The sequence below is a fragment of the Camelus ferus genome, chromosome 6 (genome assembly GCF_009834535.1).
Source record: "Camelus ferus isolate YT-003-E chromosome 6, BCGSAC_Cfer_1.0, whole genome shotgun sequence".
Taxonomy (NCBI): Eukaryota; Metazoa; Chordata; class Mammalia; order Artiodactyla; family Camelidae; genus Camelus; species Camelus ferus.
The window spans coordinates 11,690,599-11,705,910 of NC_045701.1; the positions used below are offsets into that span (position 1 = coordinate 11,690,599).

At 35.3% G+C, this 15,312-nt stretch overlaps 2 protein-coding genes across 4 annotated transcripts in view; one reads left to right on the forward strand and one right to left on the reverse strand.

Moving 5' to 3' along the window:
- DNAAF4 (dynein axonemal assembly factor 4) overlaps positions 1 to 2,768 on the forward strand; it is a 38,835-nt gene extending 36,067 nt beyond the window's left edge. The window contains exon 8 of one of the 2 annotated variants that reach the window (XM_032481140.1): positions 1,324 to 1,407. In XM_032481140.1, the coding sequence (XP_032337031.1) occupies positions 1,324 to 1,407 (84 nt within the window). Of the gene's footprint in view, positions 1 to 1,323 lie in introns of both variants that reach the window. The other variant, XM_032481139.1, reaches the window with a different exon arrangement.
- A 3,435-nt stretch (positions 2,769 to 6,203) lies between these two features.
- On the reverse strand, positions 6,204 to 15,306 carry C6H15orf65 (chromosome 6 C15orf65 homolog). Of its 2 annotated transcripts, none has more exons than XM_014555231.2 (2): positions 14,737 to 15,306; positions 6,204 to 8,206 (listed from the first exon to the last, which is right to left on the reverse strand). In XM_014555231.2, the coding sequence occupies exons 1-2, from the start codon at positions 14,920 to 14,922 to the stop codon at positions 7,859 to 7,861; spliced, it is 534 nt and encodes a 177-aa protein (XP_014410717.1). In that variant the 5' UTR covers positions 14,923 to 15,306; the 3' UTR covers positions 6,204 to 7,858. The 2 variants fall into 2 exon arrangements, with proteins under 2 accessions (XP_014410717.1, XP_014410718.1); XM_014555232.2 differs by having other exon boundaries at positions 14,905 to 15,300.
- Between the last annotated feature and the right edge of the window lie 6 nt (positions 15,307 to 15,312).

Genomic DNA, 15,312 nt, shown 5'->3' on the forward strand with positions numbered 1-15,312 from the left:
TACTGTGTTTAAGGACTGTCTGCACTTGCTCATGTTGCCCCAGAGTCCTCTCTTCAGTGCTCCTCTTCCAGTACCTCCCTGCCTCGATGCCTGTTCAGTTCCCCCTCATTCAGGACCTGGATGTCTTGCCAGGGAATGGACTCTAGCTTATAAAGCTTAATAATTTTTGGCTTGTTTGTAAGATTGTTTCTGCCATTTTTAGAGTTTTCTACCCAGAGTATCCAAATTAGGTTTATATGCCTGTTCGTTTTTTAGAGTCTTATCCAGCTTCATGAGGAGAAAAATTGTTAAGACAGGAATGAAACACTGTAAGCATTCTTTAGAAATTATAGCATCATAGACCTTTTTGAGCTAAAAGGACCCTTCATTTTTAAAGATGAAGGAATGGAGGCTTGGAGAAGTTAAGTGATTGGCCTGAAGTGGCACAGCAGATCAACAGCACTTAGAACTCAGGTTTACCTACTCCCAAAGAAATTCTTCCCACTGATTTTTTTGGTAAAGATTTAGATTCAGTTACTTATTTTTAACAACTAGTCCACAATGCTTTCCTTTCTAACCAATTTTCTTCAAAGAAACTCTGTAGATTGGATAAGTACCCCAAAAAATCACAAATATTAGTGTATGAATTATATAAAGTATGGATTGAATCTACTAAAATTGTTTTTTAAAATCCAGAATTTTGAAATAAGATGACATTTATTACTTTTTCATTGAGATGATAAAAAATGTCTTTTTTTTAATATACCATTACAAGGTATTGAATATAGTTCCCTGTGCAATATAGTAGGACCTTGTTGTTTATTTTATTTATTTTTAAATCTTATTTTTTATTGAAGTGTAGTTGATTTACAATGTTAGTTTCAGGTGTACAGCAAAGCAATTCAGTTTTACATATATGTACACACATAGATACATTTTTTCAGTTTCTTTTCCATTACGGCTTATTACAAGAAATTAAATATAGTTGCCTCTGTTTTACAGTAGATTCTTGTAAAAATGTCCTTTTGATATATGAGTTTTGAGTCTTATACATGCTTTAATGAGTTTAAACTGTTAGCTTATTTGTTCTATTTAAAACAACTGCTTCTTCCTGAATCCTGAATGAAATCATTATAATTATTCCTGAAATTACTGAAAAATTTCTGCTGTCTCTTAGAGATACTACCATGTATGTGAAGATGGGAGTCTGATTTAAAACCTGGTACTTGCCCTGAACCATGGACTTAGTGATTCTTTTTGTTTTTTTAAAAATACTGTCTAGATACTAGATAACACAAGTATTTATAAAATATTTTACTGATCATCATTGCTATGTAAACATAGGCCTACAGGATTATGAAGCTGCCCTTAAGATTGATCCATCCAACAAAATTGTACAAAATGATGCTGAGAAGATTCGGACTATAATTCAAGGAACAGAACTAAAATCTTAATGACTACTGGAAACAACTAGGTATGGTAACTGGGCGTTGTTCTAAGTTTTACAGACATACCTGGAGGTGTTAGGAATCTGTACGTATTACGGCTGATTGTGCAGAATCACCTTCTCTTTAGTTCTGTAGAGGGCAGAATACTATAAATCTGTAGAAGATGAAATGTTAATTTGAATGGTATCTGAATAAGTAAATCAAAATAAGAATAATCTATTTTAATTCTTTGCTTCATATTACTACATAATTTAATTATATATTGTTTGTTACTGAATTCAGCTTGCCCTAATAAATACTAACAAAATATTTGTTGGTGTGACTACTAGGACATTTGCTGATTCATTTTTAGCAAGGTAGAAGTTTAAAAGATCGTGTTTATAAAGTATTTTGTTTGGATTAAATGCACAATTTAATTGTCTGAATCATAAATATTGATGTTTTCACTTAGTTTTCAAATGCACAGACCCTTTAAAAAAAAAATACTGCTCCACCCCCTGTTGTTTGGGGTTAGACCAGTTTACCTTAGTGAAACAACTGTTTGGAAAACCTTATCTTTAACTTTGGCACTGTTCACCAAAGCGTTCATCATATTTCATAACACTATCTGGTGGTGGTAAGTTTTCTGGTGAGATTGTTTTCTAGTACCTTCAAGTATACGAGGGGGCAAAAAGACAGCAAAGGGTGGAAATGTTAACTTAGAGTATTCCGCTCCTGGCAGTGGACTGCACCACCATTTGTGTTGTAGCACTGTGACGAGGCAAGCAGGAAGCAAAACTGGGGCAGCTTCCCTTTTGCATCTAATAGTTGTTACAATTCTCTGATTATATTTAGAGGGTTTTTAGGAAAACAATTTTTAGGGATAAATTGTTATGGTATTTGGTCATCTACTGTCATTCAAGTGGATCATAATACAACCTCTTTTCTTTTTTTAATGCAATATTTTTTGAATATGTAAGATATCGTAGCTCAGCAATGGTGAAACTTTTACATCTACAAAGCGACTTTTGATAACTTCTGTAGCAGTCCTGACCTTCTGTTGAGGCAGGATTGCTTTTTCTCATAGTCAACCCTGGTTTGTTTTGATTTTGAAAAATAAATGTAACCAAAATAAAAGTGATTCTTCTGTGTCTCAAGTACCGATTTGACATTTAAAGACAGTAACCAACCTAGTCTTTCCTCAGGCTCTTTCTCTTACCATCTCAACAGAAAACAAAAAACTGGGCCCAATAGCTGCCCTAAGGGCAAAAGATGTGTTTCTGGAGGTGGTAGAAGGGATTCTTAAGTACTTACTTATTATTTTGACTCTATCCTCTAAATAAAGTCTTGGTTTAAAAGCAATAGATGATCACTTGTTTTCGTGAAATACTTGACTTCTTTTGAACAATCTTCTATTAAGGGACTTTTGTCTTAGACTGAAGTAGTGATAGAGTTAAAACATAGATACAGACTTCTCATTTCATTTATGCTAAAAACATGCCTCCCAAATAATAGTGTTATCATTAAAACCTATGAATAAAAGATTGTTAAAAGAAAAAACTGTTATGGTAGTTCTTTTGTTTTTCTAATGCCAACCATTTGATTGAAATTAACCTTAAGATACCAGGAGGAGAATAAGGTAAATATAGCCATTACATTTGTTGTAATGTAAATTGGAGTTCTTTAATCCCCTACTACTGTGTGATGATTTACACGTAAATGTTACTCGAACTCTGGGTTCACCTGTTGGTGGGTGTTGAACCACAAGACACAACCAAGGCAAAGAGCAGAATGAAGGATTTATTACTTGCAGCAAGTAGGAAGAACCCCAGGGATTTTTCCCAAAGCAATGTCTCCTGAAACAGCAAAATCAGGGAAGTTGTAAGCCCAGGGTACATGCATACTCATGAAAGGGCCTGGGCAGAGAATTCAGCAGAGAATTGGGGCAAAGGTGAACAGAGTCCAAGATTTAGATGATTGAAGTCCTGAGGGTCAGAGTCAACATCATCAACCCTTGGTTTTCACCAGATCTGGTGTTGGAGCCTTCTAGGGGTTAAATTCTGCAGAACGCTCAAGAAAGTGCTTCAGGCTAATCTTTACTATTGAAACAGAACTGGGAGTCTTTATTATCTGATTTGTTATCTTTGCTATTGTTACTTCTCTTTCCTGATAAGAGTCCTTTGTTTTTTTTTTTTTTTTTGTTCTTTTTTCCCTTAAGGTCATTATGACTGAGACCTGTTCAAGGGCAAGCATTGTGTCCAGGCTTAGATCACAAAATGGCTAGGCCTGAAATGGCTTCTCTTATGTCAAGAAGCTATATCTGGTTCTTTTTCTCCAGGCACCCTCTCACCTATCTGCTTCCACAAGGATGAGGTGTAGTTGAAAAAGTGGCTCAGAGGAGTCTTTAGAATTTGGTCAAGGAGAGACCACTTGTCAGTGGCAAGCCGTGTACTTTCTAACAAACCTCATCTATTTGGAGAAAAAGGGCAAAGGATTTTTGCACACACCATCAGGGGAAAAGGTTAGGAGGTGATTTCCCAAGAAGCCTGGCAACAGGGGTGTGTTTCATTACCTTATGTAATTGTTCTGGCTCGGTCTCAGACAAAGACCCAAGAGCATCCTCAAGAGCTGACCCGTCTCCGAGGATCACATGCACATTAACTAAGCTCTGGAGAATGAACAAGACAGACTGCCTACTTATTATTAATTCATAATCGGAAATTGAGGACATTCATGGTCACAGTAGGTCATGTGACAATTCATTTCTCTTTATAAGCAAACTATGTATCAGGTAAATCTAATCACAGAGTTGCTTGGCAAACATGGACGCAGAACAAGGATAATTAGTTTGATGAATGGAATGTATCATAGCATCATGCATTCCAACTCCCCATAACAGGCTTCTTCATTCCTACAAAGCTTAGGATAATTCCCACAAGGCTTACTTCACTGTAACTAACTCTCCTGTACTAACAATAAAACCAGGTTAATTTTAAAAGTCATTACCAGGTTACCAGCATCTTCTCTTTGACATGTGATTTCCCCTTCTTAAATGTTTTAAAGGCATATGACCCTAAGATCATCTATCAAGATATTCTCTTTAAGGAACTGCTGTTGACGATACTTACAACATACTTCCTTTTAGTCTTTTTATGACCTAAATAAACATGGTTTTTGTTTAGTAAACAAACTGCTCAGTATAGTACCTAGAACATAATAAACTCAGAATAATTTTGAGCTATTATAGTTAGTAATAGAACTAACCAATATCATTTGGTCAAATTATTAATTAGATTCTTCATGGGGTAAACTGTATTTATGATAATCTTTTAGTTTATAGCTAAAAGAGGAAAAGACCTAACCAAACTGATAAAATATTCCTCTAGGAAGAGAAGCCTTCAGTTTCATTTAAAGCTGAGAGCTCATGCCATATTTCCAGAATTGATGAGTCAAGAAATGGAAGTAAAACTTCAAATATTCTGATAATTGTGTAAAGGTAGGAAAGTTTGCCTAAAGTATGTGAGTTTTTTAATTAATGTGCTTTAAATATTTTCCAGGAGAGTTGATTGTTTAAACAGGTAACTGAAATGGAGTCTTTTGAGGGGGGCGGTAACAGAGGATGCTTATTTTTTACATTTTAGGATAGCATATTCCAAATGTACTGCTTTATTTAGTATATCTTGCAGAGTAGTTAAATTAATACTTTACAGCCAATATGCTAATGCTTCTTATATGTTGTTCTTATGTATCCTAGTTCTAAATATACTATAAGTTGGTGAATAATTCTGTATTTATCCTATCCATACCTTTGATTTTTCTTTATAGAACTGATTACCATTGGGTCAGTGGTTCTTAAAATGTGGTTCCATCAAAATACAAATATGCTATATTATAATCCTATCTTTAAAAAGGAACCTTTCGCCCCACATCTATTTCTAGCTATCACCGCATTTCTCTGTTCAACGTACAGCAAAATGACTAAAACATAGTTTTTACTTCTTTCAGTCTTTCTTAAATCTATTCCAGTACAGTTTTTCTCTCTAGGACCTCACTGAACAGTTCTTGTTGAGGTCACCAGTGATCTCTCCAGGCCTAATCAAACCTTCAGGTCTCAGTCCATGTGTTAGCTCCCCAAATCATTTCATACAGCTGGGCCAGTCCCTCATATTGAAACAAGTTCTTTATGTGGCTTTGGGGCATCCCACTCTTCCTCATTTCTTCCCACTTCACTCGTCACTTCTTGGTCTCATCTGTTTATGCCTGATCATCCCTGACTTCTAAATGTTAGAGTTCCCTGGAGATTTGTCCTCAGATCTCTCTTCTGCCTACACTTTGTTGTCTTATCTGGTCTCATGATTTTAAATAATATCACTGTGTAGATGTTGTTTAAATTGATTATATTTAACGTGGGCTTCTCCCTTGAACTCCAGACTTGATATTTAGTTGCCTCAACAGCTTGACTCTCCAGTTCCTTCAGGAGTGTGATCAAATACCAGTTTATACCCTTCCCTACCTAAAATAACTCCTTGCCCAAGCACGCCTCCCCAACCCTATTTTATTTTTCCCTCGTAACTCTTATTGCCTGGCATATTTTACACATATAAACATATATAAACATTTAAATGTAAAGAACATGTAAATAAAGTATCTACATAGATAAAATTTGTATAACATAAATACATGAATGTTATATGCATATGGATGTAAATATTTACATGTAAATATGTGCACCTATTTTACACTTACATATTTATATGTACATATAAATATTTATAAATATTTGTGTGTGCATAAACATGTATAACATAAAGATGTGTAACAGAAACATATACATATTTAGATTCTATAACATTTATATATGAATATATACATATATTCATACATGTGTTTTTGGTTTGTTTCCCCTACTAGAATTTATTAGACTCTCACCTCCATGAAGGCAGGTACTTATTGTCTAGAATAGTCCTTGGACTTTAATAGGCACTGAATGACAAATTGGCATTTCAGACTACATGCTTGATTCTGAGATATTCATCCTCTCTTATTTTAGCAACAACAAAAACAAAAAAGGGCCTAACCACCTATCATAGTAAGGAACTTTAGCTTAATCTCTAGATTCTACATATTAAAAAGTTGACTTCACTTGCCACAAATCAAGCACCTACAGTGAACGGGGGAAATAGTGTATATAGTTTGTGCAGAGAAAACGCTGGTAAACTGAAATTCTGCTGCATCATTCACCTGGAAATCTTGTGCACTGCCTTGATTTTTGATGTTTTAGAGGAAGTGAACAAAACTAATTTTTTTCTTTCTTGTGCCATTACCAAATACCATATTTTGGGGTAGTTGGAAGCATTTTAGGAAGCTGCAGAGTTTGAGCTGTTTTCTTACATCAAGCTATTTTTGTAAATAGAAGGGTCAACTTTTCCGAACCCAACTTTTCTGATCCCCTAGTGACTCAAAAGATTATTCTTTAATTGATGTGAATATCCTGAACCAACAGGGAAAAATAAGAACAGTGATTTTTTTTCCAGTAAAGGTACTCAGATCTATTTGAACAGGAGGTTTCAACAGATGGCAGCTAAATAAATCTCTGTATACAATGGGATTACAGAGTTTAAATAACTGAACAGCCCATCATCCACCACTGCTCATGCTCTCTAAGATATATCAAAGTAATTGCATTTGTAAAAATATGCAACATTCTCTCACATTTCTGTTCTTTTATGCATAACGTTTCTTCTGCCTGACTGACCTTTCCTTTGATTTGGCTTTACCTTCTCCAGGATGTTTCTCCAGATTGCTTTGGTCTCAATTTAAGCAATTCTGTCTCTGTGTCTGAAAGACCTTTTATGTATTTTACAGTACATAAATTATCATGTGTTACTAATTTACTGATCTCATTCTTCCAAAATGTTGTTTATTGGAACAGTAAAAGACATGGTATTTTATTACTGTGTTCCATTTGCATCGTATAGTGCCTACCATGAGTAGATGTTCAATAAATGAATGAATGAAGTCCTCTCTTCCACCAGTTTGGCTGTGGGAACTAACATTCCTCCATGTTCTAAGCTACTAGTCGAAATAACTGAAAAGTAGGAAATTACTGGTCAGAATCTTCCTTAATTCAGCTTTTCATATTAGAGTTCCTGTGTTCCTTTGTCATGATAAATATACTCAGTAGACAACTGAGGTCCTGAAATACTTTTGAAGCTTTTAGAGTTACATGAACTAAATAAAACTAGGATATAATGAAATGCTTTTTACATTTTATTCTATTTTGAACACATTTTTATTTAAGAAGTCACTGTCATTCAGTTATCTTTTGTACTGCTTTAGGTATTTTTAAAAAATTAATACAAATCTTTTTATATTTCAAATTAGGTATCCTAGCCTTAGATTTAAAACTCATTTTTTCCTGAGTGTATTTTCTCTTTAGGACTAATATATTTTCATAGAGTGTGTTGAAAATTAGGAAAATCAAGGGTTCTTGTTCTGTCAGGCGCAGTGTTTAGAGTGTTATTTTGATAAAATCCAGTAGCTCTGATACGGCTTGAAAACACTTGATCCTTTGGAGCATAATAGCAGGGGAGAAACTGTGGCATAGGTAAAAATTCACCATAATTACTTGAATTGGTTTTATACATAATCATCTTAGGTTTCGATAGTGAGGTAGCCGTATGGAGTGTCTTTGGGTCCAACATACATGAAAACACAGGATTGCCTGGGTTCACACAAGGAGGCAGTTGTTCAGGTTTCATTTCTGTGTCTGAATTTGAAGCTGAAGTACTTTTCTTATCCTAAAAGATAAATGAATAAAACAATTCTCAATTATGAAGTTCTAAAAAAACCCCAGTTATTTAAACTTAGGTCCAATCCTATCTTATATCACTCAGAAAAAGTGACTCAAAATGGATCAAAGACTTAAATGTAAAACTCTTAGAAGAAAACATAGGGAAAAAGCTCCTTGGAGTTGGTCTTCATAATGATTTTGTGACTATGACAACAAAACTACAAGCAATAAAAGCAAAAATCAGTAAATGTGATTTCATCAAACTAAAAAGCTTCTGCACAGCACAGGAATAGCAGAATGAAGAGGCAACCTATGGAAGGGGAGAAAATATTTGCAGACCATATATCAGATAAGGGGTTAATATCCAAAATATCTGAAGAACTCATACAACTCAATAGCAAAAAACCAAACAATATAATTAAATAATGGGCAGAGGATCTGAGTAGACATTTTTCCCAGGAAGACTTACAGATGGCCAACAGGTGCATGAAAAGGTGCTCAGCATCCCTAACCATCAGGGAAATGCAAATCTAAACCACAGTGAGAATGGCTATTATCAAAAAGTCAAGAGACAATAAGAGTTGGTGAGGTTGTGGAAAAAAGGGGAATCCTCATGCACTGTTGGTGGGAATATAAATTAGTGCAGCCATTATGGAAAACAGTATGGAGGTTCCTCAAAAAACTAAAAATAGAACCACCATATGATCCAACAATTCCATTTTTGGGTATATAGATCCAAAGGAAATGAAATTACTGTCTTGAAGCAATGTTTGCATTTTCATGTTCATTGCAGCATTATTCACAATAGCTAAGACATGGAAACAACCTAAATGTTCATCAGAATGGATGAAGAAATTTTGGTATATATGCATGTATATATAATGGAATATTTATTCAGCCATAAAAGGGGATCCTGCCATTTGCAACAACATGGATGGACCTCGAGGGCATTATGCTAAGTGAAGTTAAGTCAGACAGAGAAAGACAAATACTGTATAATCTCACATATATGTGGAATCTGGGGGAAAAAAGGTCAGACTCAGAAACAGGGTAGAATGGTGACTGCCAGGGGCTGAGGGGTGGGGGAAATGGAGAAATTTTGGTCAAAGGATACAAACTTACAAGAAGAGTAAGTTCTGGAGATCTAATTACAGTATGATGATGGTAGTTAACAATGCTGTATTATATATTTGAAAGTTGCTAAAAGTAGATGTTCTCACCACTCCCACACACACAAATTTGTAATGATGTGAGGTGATAGATGTATTAACTAATCTTATCGTGGTAATCATTTCACAATATACATGCTTATCAAAGCATCACGTTGGACAGCTTGAACTTACACAATGTTATATGTCAATTGTATCTCAGTAAAGCTGGAAAAACAGAACAGAGGAAAACAAAAAAACTTAGCCCCTTCTACTCTCCTTCTTGGGAGTCCTTTTCTCTCGAGGACATTGAAGAGCACCCACTGAATTGCATAGATTGGTACAGAGCAATGTACTATATTTTAGTAAGATTACTTTGGCTGCTGTTAGAATCTTGATTGCATGTGGAGAGGAGCTACAATAGTCCATGTGATTGTTGATGATTTATGGAAGGGTGGTGGTACAGTAAGACTAGTAAATAAATTTGAGACATTTTGGAAGTAGAATTCATAGGACCTGGTGACTTATTGGATGTGGTTGGTGAGGAAGAGGGACACATCAAGAATACCCCTATGTTTCTGGACAAACTTGGGTAGACAGTGGTGCTGTCTATTATAATTTAATATTTAATTAACCTATGTATATTTAATATTTAAAATGTAAGTAATTTAGCTGTTTGGGGAGGGAGGGAGCAAAATATTAAAAAGAATGGATACAAACTACATGTTGTTTTCTAGGACATGCAGGTTAACATGTTTTATCCTTAGTAAAGTCAAATACGTAAAAAACATCAAGCTTCAATAATGAAGATGAAGGAATTCAAGTGGAACAGACTATACAGACCTTATTAATCACTTGTTCAACAAATACTGAGTACCTACTATGTGCCAGGCATTGTTAGATGCTAGAAATACAATGATGAACAATATAAAGGTCCTAGAGCTTACATTTTATTATATAAAAGAAAAGACATAGGAAGCCAGCTCAATAACATTAGGAAATTGGTTATTTTTAAAAAATAAAATAAAATTCAGATGAATTATTAAATACTGATTTAAAATCACATGATAGAAAAAATAGAAACTAGGAGGAAGTTATTTTAAACTTTGAGAAAGAATATTATAAACTTAAAAGTGACAAATTATAAAGGAAAGGACTGATATATTTAACTGCCTAATCTGTACATGAAAACATAGTCACCCAAAATTAAAAAGGCAGACCACAGACTGGGAGCATTATCTAGAAAGAATGACAAAGGATTAATATATTTTCCTCATAAAGTCTTTTTTATACCTACATAAAAAAATAGGCAAAGTACTGTAACTCTGATGAAGCAAAGATAATTAATATATTAGTCTCAATGATAAAGACATATCAAGGTAGGAAACATAACAGTTTTTTAAAAACAGTAAGTAAAAACCACGGGAGTGTTTAAGAAAATTATGATAGCCAGTTTTGACAGTGAAACAGCACTTTCATTGATGATTGCCAGGTAAATTAATAACCCCATTTTAAAAGACTAACAAAGTGCACCAAGAAGTAAAAAAATGTTCATGACTTTGAATCCTGAAATTTTAGTTTTTTGAAGTCTATCCTGAGAAACTTAATTGCAGAAAAAATGCTTACTGTACAGTATTACTTATAAAAGAACTGAAGCATACTAATTAGATGGAAGTTAATATTAATTATATCTCTTATGCCAAAATTACCAATGAAGTGCCTGAAAATAGTTTATTTTTTAAAACAAGTTTCTTCCTCTACCTTCCATTGGTGAAGATAAATATTAACCCAGACCTGATTTAATTATCTTAAAATAGTTACAACCTGAAGGATGAGGTGTCCCTAAAGTTCTGTTACTATAAATAGAATTTTTTAAAGTAAACTTCACCTTGAGGTTGTATTATATTGCTTAATATTTTCTGAAAGATTTGGAAGTCCTTTATAAACAATTTCATTGGTATTTCTAGTTGGGAAAATCAAATAGAAATCTAAGTTCCTTTATACATATATCTACTTACGTTTTAAATGTAGTGTGGTTGGTTATAATCTTGAAAAATAGAAAGTTACTGTGAGTTGAACCTGAGCTAAAATGTTTTCCCTATAAACATTCCTAAAGGCCAGCTTTATTTATTTATTTTTGAGATACAGTTGATTTACAATATTATGTTTCAGATGTACAACATAGTGATTCAGAATTTTTAAAGGTTATACCCCATTTGTAGTTATAAAATATTGGCTATATTGCCTGTGTTGTACAACATATCCTTGTGGCTTACTTATTTTATACATAGTAGTTTATACGTCTTAATTCCCTACCCCTGTCTTGCCCCTCCTTGCTTCCCTTTCCCCACTGGTGACCACTGGTTTGTTCTCTGTATCTGTGAGTCTGCTTCTTTTTTGTTACATTCACTTGTTTGTTGTTATTTTTTAGATTCCACATATAAGTGATATCATACAGTATTTGTCTTTCTCTGTTTGACTTATTTCACTTAGCATAATACCCTCCAAGTCCATCCATGACATGCAAATGGCAAAATTTCATTCTTTTTTATGGCTGATGTGGTATTCTCACATCATCTTTATCCCTTCATCTGTTGATGGACACTTAGGTTGCTTCCACTTACTGGATATTGTAAATAATGCTGCTGTGAATATGGGGGGGGTGCATATTTTTTCGACTTAATGTTTTCATTTTCTTCAGATATATATACCCAGGAGTGGAATTGCTCAAATTAGTGTTTTTAGGGTTTTTTTGGGGGGGGGCACTTTATATACCCATGAGTGGAATTGCTGTATCATACAGTAGTTCAATTTTTAGTTTTTTGAGAAACCTGCATACTGTCTTCCACAGTGGCAAAACCAATTTACATTCCCACCAACAGTGAACAAGGGTTCCCTTTTCTCCACATCTTTGCCAACATTTGTTATTTGTGGACTTTTTGATGATAGTCATTCTGACAGTTGTGAAGTGATATCTCATTGTGGTTTTGATTTGCGTTTCTCTGATGATTAGTGATGTTGAGCATCTTTCCATGTGCCTATGTGCCATCTGTGTGTCTTAGGAAATATGTCTGTTCAGGTCTTCTATTTTTTAATTGGGTTGTTCTAGTTTTTTATTTAAAAGTACTATAAAACCATATTGCACATCTTCAGTTAACTATTAATGTTCTACTTGAACAATGCCCTTAATAAGCATTTTGAAAGTACTTTTCTGTGAAGAACAAGTCAAACAGACTAATTGGGAAATTTGTATTTGTGTACGTCCTGCTGTAAGAATTATCTAAAGCACGTATTAGGTGTCACCAGTTCCAGGTTCTGATGTTGCCACAGATAACAGCTGTGTGACTTTGATGAAATTATTTTGCAAGGCTTGAAGTTCCTTGTCTATGAAGAGGAACTTCATAGACAAAACAAAGGAGATGGATTACATAGTTTTCTTTCCTAATCTGAGGATATGAGGGCTCTCCAAATGTAGCAATAGGAAAGTGATTTTCAGTTATTCGAACAAAAGAAGGAAAGTGTATAGGGATTTACTTGTTATAAAGCCCTTAAAAATGCATTCTTTGGTGTCCCTGTAGGCAGAAACTGTTGGTAGTTAAATAAACCCTCCAAATTTGGCAACTTCTGGAATATTTAAGATCTAAGTCCTTCCACGTCTGAAATTATATTATATATCTAATCTCATAGAAATTGGCAGGGTACTGTAACTGACTTTTTAAGGTTAAATTAATAGAAGATTGTTTATATGCATTAAAGTTCTTTTACTTTGAAGACTCTATAGTAGATTCTTGTGATTCATGAGGCTGAGACCCTTGAAGAATTCTAAATCCTTAAAACTAGCAAGTATATATTCTCAGTTTCTCCAACTCTAAAATGGAGGAAAGAATATTGACCAAGTTGTCAGGCTTAAGTGAGGATCAAATTTGGGTCAAATTAGGTGGGTTCCTCTTTAGAATAACCCACTGATTCTGAATTGCTGGGCTATTCTACTTAATGTCTAAGCAAAGTTAAGTTTCCCACTGTCAAGACCTATTTGTTTTGAAATCTTGAGTTCAGATCTGCAAATGTGAAGTATTTACTACATTCTTTTTTCTTTTGTACAGATTTGAAGAGTATCAATAGAGTGTTAGAGATGTAGCACAAGGCAAGAACTGTGTGACCTAGATTCTAGTTCTTTGTCATCATTGCACCTTTACTTGTATATTGTCTGTAAAATTGGTGAAAAAAAATCTGCCACAGTTCTTGTGGTTGTGTAGAAAAAATGAAAATAAATCGGGTGTAAATAAGTTGCCATCTAAATGGAACCAGTTTTTACCATTTTCTTTTTTGCAGGTCTACCTCAATGCATATGCATGATCTTCCAGAATTCAGTTTTGAAATTTACAGGTTAATAACACCTTACAGTAATATGCTACAGTTCAGTAATACTCATGTAATACTCATAATCTTGGAGGAAGCTGGCAAAGCTGGAAGTAGAACTCATCAGCTCTTGCTATTTATTCTTTTTGACACTGCTTATTAATGTGTTTTAAATATCAAGAGCACAGATACTGGAGAAGAGTAAGTCACCAGAATCCCATGGTATTACAACACGTCAGGTTTCCTTAAAATGTCTAGATTACCCAGCCCATGGAAGGCTTCTTAGGTGGAAGGTGCTGCCCTGTGACTTGTGGGAACAAGTACCAACCCTATACTTTATGGACACTCAATCAGGTTGCCCAGGGCAACCTCAGTCACAGAGGTTGTGACTTTCAAATCACCCTCTAAAACTGGCTCTAAAATTCTAATCAACTTTGACTCAAAACAGAAAACAGAATCTAGTCAAAATGGAAGACAAATTAGCTGAAAATTTTTGTTGGCATAATTTGTACCACACAATCTGTAAAAGTTAGTGTCTACCTAAATCTTTTAGCCCCACAGGACAATTCACAAATTTTTATAGACTTAGAAACAAAACACCCACTGCTTTTATATCATAGGCTCTCACTGCAGCTTTCTTATTTGAGTTTCACCTTCTTCAAATATGGTATTAAAATGTGGAGTTCAAAACATACAATTAAAAACAAAAGAGCCCAATACAAAGAATAGTAAGATTATTTCAAATTCTCTACTAGGTTACACATTAGGTCAGCAACTCTTAAGGATAAGAAGATATTTTTCTTAATTTATCTTTTTTGGCCACAATTAGGGGACAGAGAATTAAACCTTAACCTTCAGTTTCCATGAGAAGTGAGTATAAATGCACCATATCCTCCCCCCATTTCCTTTTTTGATCAAGGCACAATGTAAATAAATGTAAAATTAACAAGATACATTTTTCTTGTTCAAACCCATCACCGCAGTTAGCGAAGGGGTAGGAGCTGCATACTGTCCCCAGTCATCTTCCTACCTTGAGAGGCAATTCTGGCTTACTGCAATGCATGTTGCAACTGTGTGGCCCAGTGGTTGCCAAGAAAGGTGGTTTTTTGGGGGTGGGGTGAGTGGGAGTGCGGGGTGCCCCAAATTTATAGTAAGAGTACCAGCAGTCAAAAACGTCCAGCCCTTTGCCCAAACCCACCCAGTCGCACTCGGTCATTCTCGGTATCTTCTTTATTTTTTTCGGCAAACGCAGTCTTTTCCTGCAGCGGATGGCAAGAAGGCCAGCGAGCGCCGAGGGATCGCAACCCTTTTACCACACTCAGTTAAAGCAGCAAAGAGGCGGTGGACCGTCGGCGGCTGGATCAATACCAAGAAACGAATCCGCTTAATCCTGGGAGCCGTCCTCCTGGGTGGAATCCTTCCGAGTGGTTGTAGCAGCCCGTCTCCATAGTAACTGGCCGCGGCGCCTCTCCGGCCCTGGGGCCCGGATATTGTGAGGCTCACGGCCGCGGGGCCCAACTTCCCACAGCTTCCTGCAGCCTCCCCTCGGCGGCTGCGCTCCTCTTCGGGAGTCGTAGTTTCTTTCTCCGCCGCCGCCCGACACGAA

Bases quoted from the DNA above. Each gene is read 5' to 3' on its own strand.
- C6H15orf65 (XM_014555231.2), bottom strand. From the start codon at position 14,922: ATGACCGAGTGCGACTGGGTGGGTTTGGGCAAAGGGCTGGACGTTTTT. The intron at 8,207-14,736 runs GTAGGAAGATGA...TTTATCTTTTAG, and splicing joins AGCCAGAATTGCCTCTCAAG to GATAAGAAAAGTACTTCAGC.